This window comes from Copadichromis virginalis, linkage group LG10 (assembly GCF_057382275.1).
Source record: "Copadichromis virginalis isolate Kocher_CV1m ecotype Utaka linkage group LG10, C_Virginalis_male_GT1.1, whole genome shotgun sequence".
NCBI classification, from domain to species: domain Eukaryota; kingdom Metazoa; phylum Chordata; class Actinopteri; order Cichliformes; family Cichlidae; genus Copadichromis; species Copadichromis virginalis.
Window position 1 is genome coordinate 5,473,628 of NC_140627.1, and position 13,185 is coordinate 5,486,812.

A 13,185-nucleotide genomic window follows, 5' to 3' on the forward strand; every position below is an offset into this window, starting at 1 on the left:
GGTTATTTGAAGAAATAGCTTGATGCAAAGTGATTTAAATTTCTTGTCTTGGACATGCAAGAAATTCAGCTGTCATCTGGTTAACACTTTTAAGTGGCGTGCTCGCTTTGTTTTTAGCTTGCCTACTGTTATCACTTCTTTCAATTTGCCTGTTTATTTACCAGCCACTAAAGGTGTTGTGTACTCTCTAGCTCTTGCCACAATGCTCCTGAGGCTTTAAGCCCCGTAAGGCCAGATCTCCTTGACAGCACTGTGCTAATAGATGCAGTCAAGTATTTTTTTCTGTGTCTGATGTTTACAAATCACACGGGCACGTCTAATAAGACAAGGAAAGTATCAGTTTGCTGACACTTGTGGGCTAATATGTCATTTGCGTTATCTTTGAGTAGATATCGGAGCTTAGTAAAAATATGAGTTTAAATAAACTCAGAAAATTGTCAAAATTAATCAGATTGTGTAATAAAAATAACACTACATCTAAGACTAAATAAACCTCTCTCTCTCCCCCACCTGGATTCTTCTCCAAACCAACTCAAGCAGATACCAGACAAAAAATGCAGCATCTCTCCAGTGTGCACGTGACCGTCCTGTTTAATATTCCTGGCACGTAGGCTGAGGGAGCAGTATTAAATTGGGATCAGGGAGATTAGAGTATAATATAGTTGACTATTAAAGGCTAGAAATGAGAGCCATGGGTTAGAGCCTGAGTAGGGTCCATACCGCCACAATTCCCTACCATAATTTTAAAAGTGCTCAAAGCATTCAGTTAGAGTAGAAAAGCACTACATAAGTTCCTGTCGATTTACCGTTTATAGTCTATAGAATGAAAGTGAAAAATAATAGCAATAAATATTAAGCAAAGAACCAGCCAAGGAATTGTAAAAGTCAAATAGACAATCAGAAAAACAAGTCATATTTATTAATAAGATAGTATGAAACCAAAAGTTGTTTCATCTTCTGTGTGTGTGTGTGTGTGTGTGTGTGTGTGTGTGTGTGTGTGTGTAAACATTAGTAAAACTGAAGAACTTGTAATCTACACTGCGACTACTGTGTATTTGTGCACAGTATTGCACAGCACAGCTTTGTCTGTGAATGTGTTGCAGTGCTGCGTTTAAGGTTTTTCTTTTGGCAGTGTTGTATTGCTAGTGATGTATGAATGCCTCTGCCTTGCTAATGAGCAAAACAAATCCTGTTTTTCTTTGCCTTTCTGACTTTACTACTGGAACATGCTCAGCAAGGAGTAGCATCACTCCCAGATCTGTCATCCAGTTTCCAAGGCAAATGAAATGCAACAAAAGTGCAGTCTTCGAATCAGGCTGGACATTCTCATCAAAACTCGTGGGTTAGCTTGCTATCCAGTTAACTGGAACTGTAGAATCTTTATATAAAGAAGCTTTGTGTTTGACTGCATTTGTTCTCACTCACTGAACTAAAATCCTATCAACTTGGCTGTAGCTCAGGAGGTAGAGCAGGTCATCTACTGATTGGAAGGTTTGTGGTTTGATCCTGGTCTCCACGCCAAGTATACTTGGGCAAGATATTAACCCCAAGTTGCTCTCCAATGCAGCCATCAGAGTGTGAATGTTAGCTGGGAAGTACTGAAAAGCACTTAAGAAAGTGCTTTTGTGAAGGGGTGTGAATGTAGCATGTTGTATAAAGGGCTTTGAGTGCTATGGAAGAGTAGAAAAGCGATATGTAAGAATCAGTTCATTTATTGTTTGAAAGGTTCACAGTGTTCACCAGAAACAGTCACCTTGTTTTGAGATTTACAGTTACAGCCACTTAAAATAGTTGCCTCATCCCTGACAGGACCATGATGGATGCCTAGTGGAATCCTGATCGATTGCCGGCTGATAGATGACCCTCCTGTGACATGGACCATGCAACCATGAGTAGTAACGCCCCTAAGCAGCATTTAGGAATACTAGTGGTAATGTCTTGTGTATCCACCAGGGGGACCAGCCTGGAGGTGTATTCAGTTGAAGGCTTGCTCCACACTTGCACTCCAGTTACACAATAATGTGTATATATGCGTGTGTTTCTGCCAGAAATATGTGCCATTTTGTTCTAAAAACATCAGTGATCACTGTCGTTCTCTCTCGGTTTTTATTGCCACTATTAATTTTAAAGCTCATTTTTTAAAACCTTACAATGTAACTACAGCCCAGCCCATGCAGCAGTAAATTAATGACTAACCTTGTATTGTGTCTGGATTATCTCATTTGTTCTGCTGAGTGAAGTTTGGTCCATTTACAGTATCCTACCATACAATTACATTTGTCCCTAACCATCGGGAACCCTCGCGTTTACTTTTATTGAGTGGAAAAAAGTTAGCGTTCATCCTCCAGCTTCACTATGCTAATATGTGGGGCAGCCATGCTAACTATACTGTAGGTGTATAGCTAGCCACTGTGTACCACATCATTATATACCAGCTAGCTCAACTTCAGTAACCCTACAAACGTCCCTGCTGTTTAGTTTCCTGTCATCGTTTATGTCAGAAGTGATAGCAGAGCTGTACGTTTTAATTTTTTCAGAAATCCCTCAGTCAGAACATGGTATGTTATGTTTAGGTGGAAAGTAGTGAGCTAACTTCTAACTCATAAATTTCACAAATTTTGTTTTCATGGATGCCTGGATTTTAAACTTAATTGTTACACCTGGTAGAGCAGCCACACTGATCACTTTATTAAAGATGAAAGAATTTAGACAGTTTGTAATTCTCAGTGATGCCGCAGTGTTCGTTTGACTTTCAGAGCTGAAGAGGAGTTTGGACCCAGAAATGGCTAATGACATCAGACTTACATACCTTTATCTTGGTATGTTCCACTAATCCATTCACTCAGACTTTCATGAAGAACAGTCCCATAATGTATTTTGTTGGTGAAACCGCAATCCTGAGTTCTATATTGAAAGTAAACAACAAACGACCACTAATTGACTCCAGAGGAACTCCATGTGGAGTGCCAGTTTTGTGTGATTCTCAATGGCAGATAGAAATACATTAAACATTTCCAGTATGAGGCTCCTTGGCTAAGGACACTGAATTCTAATTCTCAAGGGTTATTACTTTTCAACCAGTGATGGTTAAAAAAAAAAAACATTAACAACTTCACCTTTAAGGCCGAACGGTGTGTTTGTATATTTTTTCAGATTAAAACATAAATTAAATTGATCAGAATTTGCAAATTGTATTAGAACGGAGAGAAAATATTGAATACAGTCATTTTTACAATGATAGGAAAAGAAGGGAGAAAGTATAAAAGTAAACCAAAAGAAGCTAACACGGGAAGTATGATGGACTTATACAGACAGTGAATGAGTATAATTAAGTGCTTCTGTAAGTCATAGCAGTGAACCACTTTGCATATTAGCATCTCCTAAGTCAAATGCAACAATAACTAATCCCATTACTATTGTTTTACAACTTTATCTATAACATTGCTGATGATGCTTAAAATGAAAACTTTTTGTAACTTGCATATCTGTTATAAAGTTTCCTGAGTACTTGCTTGTTGTGGTATGAATCAAGAAAATACTAAAAATAAAATATTAGATGTCTCCACCCAAATTTTGCCACTTGTCCCCAGAGGGACATCAACATTTACATCATTATGTGAAAGCTGATAGGATCTGTGATTGATATGTTTGCCTGTATGGTTTACAGTTGAATGGAATTAAAAAGTATACTGCATCAATTTTCATCATCATTGTGTCTTTATGAAACAAAACTTTATGCAATCAATATTAATTTAAAAGTTATACAGCCACATTCAGATTCTACATAAATGTGCTTAAATGTAAGAATGAAAGTTCTTCGCTCCTAAATGTGGCTTTTAGCTCCAAGCAGTATTTATTATGCATGTAGTAAATACAAGACACCATCAATCAAATCAATGCCTTTTCGTATTTTAAAACAGTAAACGCATCACCATTCCCCCAAGCCTTCACATATATGTTGTACATTTAAAACCATGGAATATGAATATAAAATATGCCATGTGTAAGCAGCTTTCAGGATTGTATAATTAGCTACACAAAATTTTTGTTATAATCCATTTGTCTTCCCAAGTACCCCTGGAATCAAAGTGGGGCGAGTGGATGTGTTCAATAATGTAACATGTACTGTATACAGCAGCACACTATAGATCCTTGTACAGTATCCAAATGTCGTTCTCTGTGAAAGACAGAATGGAACAATTTAGATAACTCTCTGAAGCCCTGTGCCGTTACTGGACCATATCCTGTCCACTATAAGTACTTCACAGAGCTACCACACTGTTAAAAGTAGGACAAGGGCATTAGGAGTCCTTGGAGTACAGCTTATATTACAATATGTTTTAAATTCTTGTCCCTATTGACAAGTCTAATGTGTGCGTATGTGGTATCGAGTGACAAATTGTTCACAGTACCATTGGCTAATTGCCATTTGAGTTAGTTGGCCATGAGCCCAGGTCACACTGCTGCATACATCCTTTTTGGGGTACATTTTAACATGACCTGAGATGCCATATAATTACCGTTTAACAGTGTAAACCTGTAAACTTCATCAAAGAGCACATCGCAGAAAACTGTTGTGGCCATGCTGACTGTAGCTTAGAAGAGAGGTTTGCAGACTGTAAACAGGAGCAGATATTGATTCGCCAACCTTCCAATTGATAGAAGACCTGCTCTAAGTATCCTCCGGTAAGATACTGAACCCCAAGTTGGTCTCTGATGCATTCATAGTGTGAACGTTAGAAAACACATATGTGTGAATGATGTAAGTTGTATAAAGTGCTTTGAATGCTCACTATATAAGAACCAGACTATTTAGTCTTTTGTAGAACCAGTTACAGATAGAAATGGAGGCTGAAATAAACCAAGCATGACTACTATCGCAATGATAGTAGTGATGTCCTCTGTTGAAGTGGAAGCTCTGCTTGGCTACGGTCAGGACAGACTTAGCTTTGACATCACTCTCGGGTTCTGCGCTTCTAGTTGCATTAGCGTTGTTTGTGCAGATTGCTAAATGCTTGCTCTTAGGGGGTCATGTGTTGGGTTGGGGGTTTCTCTGTATTATTGTATGGTCTTATAACAATATACAATATAACTAACCACTTAGCAATCTACAGTCTAATCAATCTAAAATGATTTTACAGACTATTCTTACACAGAAAATGAATCACCTGTCCCATTGCAAAATATAGAAGACATATAAATCGCTTTAGCTTTTGCAGATCAAAGTGAAATTTTAGTGATTGAACAGGTATTCTTCTACAACATAGGTGCTACCAACAGGAAAAAAAAATCTAAAAATCCATATTTGTTACTGATGGACATTAGAGAAAGACAAAACTCGTGACTGAAAAACTTTAGACTCTCCTACGCTCCCTGCAGAGGTCTGAGGGATCTTTTAGAAATTGTAATGTTAATTTCTGGAGACTTGATTGGTCTCTTCTTACCCGTTGATGATAAACTAAAGTGACTTCCATGTCTCCTTTAGACAGTAAGCTTTAATGTTTAAACGGTTACGGTGCTCCAATGTGCTGCCACCTCACCCTGGAGTAGCTATGAGCAAAGAAGCATGGGCATATCTTACTGAAAACTATTTTCCATTGGTGTGCCAAATTAATGCCTTACCTCTACTTGTTGCACACAGTTATCATTATGAAAACATTATTATTATGAAACATGAAAAACAATATGACGTTATGAAAAAGAACAATTTTCTAGTTGGGTTACACTTGGGCCCTATTCCAGGAAGTAGGATTAGCAAACAACACAGAGTTTGTTTGCCCAGGAGTTGCTGAGGGCAACTCCAGGTTTTCTGCTATAGAAAGACATTTAACTTCAATTTATGTCAGTTACTGAGGTAACAGACTCTACAAAAACCTACTGATTGTCAGATATTCTTTAAGTTTCTCTCGAACTCCTTCCCTCCTGCTGCACCTGAATTATTATGATAGCTGATTATTCATTTCCTCATTCATAATGTTGTTGTCAAAGCGTACAATGCAGCAAATTATTTTTTTAAAGTAATGTTTTATATGCAGCCTGTGCTGTGCTGTGACAACATTTCATGTTAAGTTTTTTTTTCTCAGATTGTGATTTAGTCATTAAATCTAACCCACACCTGGAAAGGTATGGTGTTCGAAATCCAGGGTACTGACTTCAACATAGTTCCAACTGAAAGCACCTAAATCAGTCTCCGTGGGTCAACCTAGAAATACACCCAGTATACACCCTCACACTGGTACTCAGTCAAAATCAAGTCAGAGCAAGACTTCCTGACTCTGAACACAGGCTGTATGAGGGATAACAAAAGAGTTTGAGATTATGGAGGAGCTGGCAGTAGTGCAATGTAAGAGATTATAACAGGGAGTGATTTATTTTATGGGGCTGAATTGGGACAAACTCGTAGGTGTTACAACTGATAGTTGTCCGCATTCTGACTGGAAAACGTCTTTATCAAGATGTAAGATAAAGTGACTGAAATTAACACAAATTGAATTTTTCAATTGTATTATGCAGGTGCAAGTCGGTTCTAAAAGTAAACCATGCTGTTGGTGTTGTAACTAAAACAGTTATCTTCATCAGAGCAAAAGCAATTAATCACAGATAATTTGTTGCAGTTTGGAGGAACGTGAGAATGAGCACGGTGACCACACAGCTGTCATGTGGCTAAGCCTGGAGTAGCTAAAGTACAAGCAAAATAGCAGAAGCACTTTGTTTAAAGTTAAAGGTCTAAAATTTTGCAAGGTCCATTCCTGTTAAAAGGGAGTTTTTCCATTCCACTATAACCATATGTTTGCTCAAAGGGGGTTATTTATTTGTTGGGGGTTTCGCTTTATTATCATAGGATCTTTACCTTACAATATAAAGTGCCTTGTGGTGATTGTTGGTATGATTTGGCATTATATAGGTTAAATTGAGTTGAAATTTGATTGAATGATGGACTAAGTGAAGATTAGAGTTGTTTTTTTATGTAGTTAAGACATCCTTAACAACTAGAGTGGTAGAAAAGAGAGTCTCTTCAGCACTGACCTCACCTTCAAGCAATTATATTGATCTTTATAGAAAGATTCTGTTCACAGCAGAAAAGATAATATTAACAATTTTAGAAACTGACACCTACTGTGCCTCTTTATCTTTTTTCCTCAGGCATCCATTGTTTCCCCTGCTAGCATTGCTGTTTGAGAAATGTGAACAGGCCACACAGGGATCTGAATGCATCACGTCAGCCAGCTTTGATGTGGACATAGAAAACTTTGTGCACCAGCAGGAACGAGAACATAAACCCTTCTTTAGCGAAGATCCAGAATTGGACAACTTGGTAAGTCAACATATCACATGTGTTAAAGCATCAGTCATGAATCGGTGTCCTCTGAATTCAGACCTCAACATTACTGAAGCAGTGCATGAAGAAGAACTTTAGAACCTGGGGAACAATTCCTTAAGTACAAGAAAGTTAGCCAAAGACTGTGTCGAAAAATAAAGGTTGTCATTCCAAATATTAATTTTCAAGCTCACTATACTATTTGTACAGACTCTATTTTTGCCTTATACACTGTAAACGGTAAATGACCTGTATTTGTATAGCACTTTACGTAGTCCCTAAGGACCCCAAAGTGCTTCACACTACATTCACCCATTCACTCACACATTCACACACTGGTGATGGCAAGCTACATTGTAGCCACAGCTGCCCTGGGGTGCACTGACAGAGGTGAGGCTGCCAGACACTGGCGCCAATGGGCCCTCTGACCACAACCAGTAGGCAACGGGTGAAATGTCTTGCCCAAGGACACAATGACTGAGACTACAAGACAAACTGCCAACTCTTGAGCCACGATCGCGGTGACTTTTATATTTTTATATTTTATATATATTTATAGCAGCACGGTGGCACGGTGGTTAGCACTGTTGCCACACAGCAAGAAGGTCCTGAGTTCAATTCCACCATCAGGCCTGGGTCTTTCTGTGTGGAGTTTGCATGTTCTCCCCGTGTTTGCGTGGGTTCCCTCCAGGTACTCTGGCTTCCTCCCACAGTCCAAAGACATGCAGCTTGTGGGGATAGGTCAATTGATTAATCCAAATTGCCCATAGGAGTGAATGTGAGTGCGAATGGTTGTCTGTCCCTGTGTGTTGGCCCTGCGACAGACTGGCGACCTGTCCAGGGTGTACCCCGCCTCTCGCCCTATGACAGCTGGGATAGGCTCCAGCTCCCCCCGCAACCCTGAAAAGGAGAAGCGGAAGCAAATGAATGGATGGATGGATGGATATATTTATGTATATTACATTGCTGATCCAGCTGATGATCCAGATCCAATAGAATGTATGAAGTAGGCTGTTGGAGTATCTGATAAACTTTTCTCAGTTGATGTTGAACTTTTTAGATACAAATAAAGGTGTTATCCTGTTAAACTAACACAGTGTTTTAACATTGCAGACTAATGTTAAGGTTCTATTATTAGCCAGTTGCTAGCTGCTATTTTAATGATAACAGATGGCTACTGTTGCTATCAGGTAATTGCTAATAGTTGAAAAAGCTAACATTAGTGTATATGCTGGTCAAACTTTAATATTGTTCAAATGGGAGCTTTAGTGACCTCTCAAAATTTCTCACAAAGTGTTATTGTGAGAAACAGCTCCTAATGAGGGGAAGGTCAGTGTGCCTGCTGTGTGAAGTTGCGTGTCTGAAGATGGCACTGTTGGTACCGATGCTCTTTCAAATGAATATGTAACAGTAATTAATACGTAATGCAGTAATTTCTACTGTTTTTTTTACCTTCTGAGTACAGTTTTTTTTATTATCCTTAATAAGTACATGAGCTATTTTACCTTTTTAGCCACAGCTGCCTTTTATATTTTTATATACAACTATAACTGCAGTAGCCCTAAGAGGTCATACACTGCATGTACTGCAACTTCAGGAAACACCAGCAAATGGAAAGATGCTCACAATAAAGGTTGAATAAAGAACAATGGAAGTAAAAAGAAAAAAAAACTCTTAAAAAAGTTCAGAAAACTCAACAGAGGTGATTTAAAGAAGAGAAAAATGAAAAACCTATAACAAACATACAGCTACAGTATTATATGAACCATGCGACAGAACACACATTAACTGGAACCTTTTCTCCCTCACACACCGAAGAGTCCTCCACTTCTTTTAAGAATTCTTTAGTTTGTCACTTCCACAGCTATTCTGTCTTGTTGTGTTTTGTATGCTTTTGTATGAATAGACTGTGAATATATTTTTGAATTCACCCTTTTCTTTTCCTTTTAAACAGAGTGCAGACTGATGCCATAACCAAGGTTATTTTTATTTAACTAAAACTAAACTAAAAACTTTTTATTTAACTCAAATAAAACTAGAACTAAATGAAATGATTTTGTGAAATATAAAAATAAAGAGAAAAAATTCTCTTTCTCTTTTTTTTTTTGTTAGTTTGGTAAAAATTGTATTACGGCTTGCCTGATGAGGCATTAATGGGTGTGTTAACTGAGACTTTGGATGTTTACAAGACTGAGTCAACAACCTTAAAAAAATGTATTCTAAGGCCTCTACTGATTTTTCTAAATCATACAATAAAATTTAAAGACTCAAACTAATACTAAAACTAATAAAAAACTTCACTAAAATTTCAAGCAATTACTGCCTGTCTTCCTACTGGCGGCCAACTTTTCTGTTCCTGAACCTCTTTTTTGTAACATAAATCTTAACAGATGTGGCTCTGTGTCTGCATTGAATCCCATTTTTGCTATTCCCAAGTATTCAGTCCTTTTTAAAGTAATTTTCCCATCTTCTCTGTGCACAACAGTTAGAAATAATTATAAATTACGAGAAGGAGGAAGCTGATAATCTTCTATGACAAAAGGGGGGGAGGAGTTGAAGCCAGACAGACACAAAGACACAGACAAGGAATTAGGAAAAAAGTGCACTCTTCTCATTACAGTACTTGCAGGCTGACAAGTGCTGAACAGTCAATTAACCCTGCATCTGTGTGTTTTATGAGGTAATGGGAATAGGCGTCTCTGCCAGAGGACACTAACTCTTCCATAGGGCAGTAATGCTACGCTGGGCCTGACTGGCTGCGATGAGGACAAGAGTTACTGGTCCCTTGATTAAGCAAGTGCAGTTTAATTAGCTGATTTATCTCCTCCTTGGCCAAGTGCTTTTCTGACCATTCTGTTGACCTTGGATGGCAACTTTGAAGGTGTGCCATCTTGTATCACACAGAGTGAAGAAAAGCCAGGCAGCTGATGATATATATATATTGTCAGTGATTCCTGTTGTCACTTCAGCCAAACCAACAAACCAAATTTCACTCAATGACAGATCATAACTTAGTAGAAAAACAACGCAAAACAAAAATCATGTTTCTCATTTCTTCTCAGTAGCTGTCAGCAGTTTATCCTTTAATAGGCTGTTCCTTAGCAACACAACTGCAACGACTTGGAGTTGTTAAATATTAGACACTGGTCTATTGAAAACTGTGTAAATGGCTTTCAAAGTCTTATACTTCTTATAGAACTTCTAAATATAATTATTTTCTTCACAAAGCATACAGTATTTCTACTTGCATAAATTAATATAACTATTTAAAAACAAAAATTTAGCTGGGTCGATATTATGAGTACCCTGAAAAACTAAGCACCAACCACCGTGCACTGCGCTGCAGTCATGCGCTTTAAATTTGTAATGCTGTAAAATCAAGTGAAACCCGAGGGTTATCTTCCAAATCATACACAGAAAAAAAACTTCAGCAAGGGTTTGAGCTGTCACCTGACAAGGAAAACAAAAAACAAACAAAATGAGTTCACAGTTGAGAAAATAGTTGCTCACAAAGGAAGAAATGGATATACAAAGTTATCACAGCATTTCCAAGTGCCAAGGATTGGAGTGAGATGTGTCATCAAGAAATTACAGACCAAACATGACAGAGTTAGCAAGTGAAATAATTTAAAGAGTCTGAAAAGACAAATAGTGAGATGTGTATAAAGACCCCAAAACAACTGCCAAGACACTGGTGAATGACTTAGCCAGGATATGTAATCTTAAAAGCACAGCCACTAGAACCCTGTATAGGAATGTACTGCAAAGTTGCAGACCAAGAAAAACTTAATCTTACAGCCAGAGTGCAGTATGCACTTTGATACTGGTGCATGTCTTGGTAAAATTAGAAGAGCATGAAGAACATGGCAGCTTGTTAACTAATCTAAATAGAACTAAACCTTGACAGCCTTAACACATACACTTCACTCACACACTACTGTGATGATGATGATGCTTAATGTAAAAACATTTGTAGTCCACAGACATTGAGTGGAAAGGCTCCAGATGTTTTTTTTAGTTTGTTTTACTGAATGTGATGCACTTCCCAAATGTTTATTGAGTCACTCAGGCCCCCGTGGGTCTTCCGTATTAAGGATTTTTTAATCTGTTACCTGGACTCTGTTTTAAAGACATTACCCAGCATTACGGATGGGTACCAGAAGTTAAATAATTACAACAAGAAACCAGAAGATTTGCATTTATTCCAAAATGTATTAATATATACGGATCAGTGATGCAGGTCAGTCAGCAGTCTGCATCTGTAAATACCATTACCAATGATTTTTGATTTTGACATTAGACGTTACAGATCTTTGTAACATAAATTGCAATAAAACCAAATGCCAGCAATATCCATGAGACCAACATCAAACGTATTCTTCTGTTCATGGTTGTTAACCTGGTGTTTTAAAGGTAAGGTGTTCGCTAAAAGTCATCAGTGTTTTAGAAGGTGAATGTGATCTGTTTCATATTTTGTCTTTGCTGCTCTCAGATGGTAAAGGCCATTCAGGTGTTGCGAATCCACCTACTCGAACTAGAGAAGGTCAATGAGCTTTGTAAGGACTTCTGCAACCGTTACATCACTTGTCTCAAGACCAAGATGCACAGCGATAACCTCCTCCGTAATGACCTCGGAGGGCCCTATTCTCCGTCACACACCAGTCTCAGCATGCAGCAGGTCAGTGATGGACCCACCGTGGAGCTTAGAGTTCCTTAATGGTACCTAGCGTAATAATGCAGTAATGTAGTGTTTCCCTTGATACGCCATTCATCAGCAGGTAAATTTTGCTGTTGGTTATCACACACAAGCAATAGCTTTCCCCCCCTTAGAGTTGCTCACCAGTGTCTCCCTCTGTTATCCCCCAGGAACTAATTCAGACCTCCTCTCCATCCATGACCTCTGTCTCCAGCTCTGTTAACCCTTCAGGGATTGTGGTGCCTGCTGGAGGGCTGCAACAGGGGAATGTCGCCATGACCACCATCAACTCTCAAGTGGTCTCGGGTAAGCGTGTCAATTCACATGAGCACTATAAAACAAAATTTGGCCTGACACTATCGACCTTTTTTTTCCATATGGCTCTATGACCCAATGTGTGAAGAAGAGGTGCTACAAAAATGTAAAACTCAGTGTAACTTATTCAGTAAACTACCACCTCTAAATAGGGTCTCCATAGATTTTGGGACAGTCAGTGACATACAGCTAATGATAAATAAATAAAATCGCATAGGTGGTTCTGTTGTTTTCTGCACACTTACCTGAGCCTTAGCCCAATCACTCTCAACACTTTCAAATAGTACTCCACATTTTCTCTCTCGTTCTGATCAGAGGAAATATTTGACACCAGCTATCCAAAGCACCATTTCCTGACTTTTAATAACTATCATATTCAAATGAATACTTTTCTTATTATTTGCATTGTGTTTATCAGTTTGACTTTGATCTTTTTTCTTTGCGTCATTTTGGGGTTATCATTATAAAGCATTTTCATATTATTAGTATAAAACTCAATTGTTTGTTGAGCATAATGACAAATAAAAATAGTCATTAGCATGCTTTTGATCAATCAGTATACACGCATGTTTACTATTCCATTGCTATTATATACACATATCATTAGCTACATGTTTGTGGCTGTGTTTTGTATAGCTGGTATCAGAGGGTCATGATAAGTATCCATCACAGAGAGCTTGGCTGGCAGGTTCTTGTAATGTCAAGCCTGTACAGTGAAATGTTAATCCTGCCCTCTGGAAAATCCTTTTAACCCAAAATAAATCAATGTCTCTCCCTTTGATCACGACATACTGAAGAGCTCAAACAGTGTCTTGATCAAGGCTAATTAAGCCAGCAGCAAAAACACACTCCTCCT

At 38.2% G+C, this 13,185-nt stretch overlaps 1 protein-coding gene across 2 annotated transcripts in view; it reads left to right on the forward strand.

Moving 5' to 3' along the window:
- pknox2 (pbx/knotted 1 homeobox 2) overlaps positions 1–13,185 on the forward strand; it is a 107,567-nt gene that overhangs the window by 80,267 nt on the left and 14,115 nt on the right. For both annotated transcript variants that reach the window (XM_085469565.1, XM_085469566.1), the window contains 3 exons: positions 7,144–7,315; positions 11,811–11,996; positions 12,185–12,320. In XM_085469565.1, the coding sequence (XP_085325691.1) occupies positions 7,144–7,315; positions 11,811–11,996; positions 12,185–12,320 (494 nt within the window). The remainder of the gene's footprint in view (positions 1–7,143; positions 7,316–11,810; positions 11,997–12,184; positions 12,321–13,185) is intronic.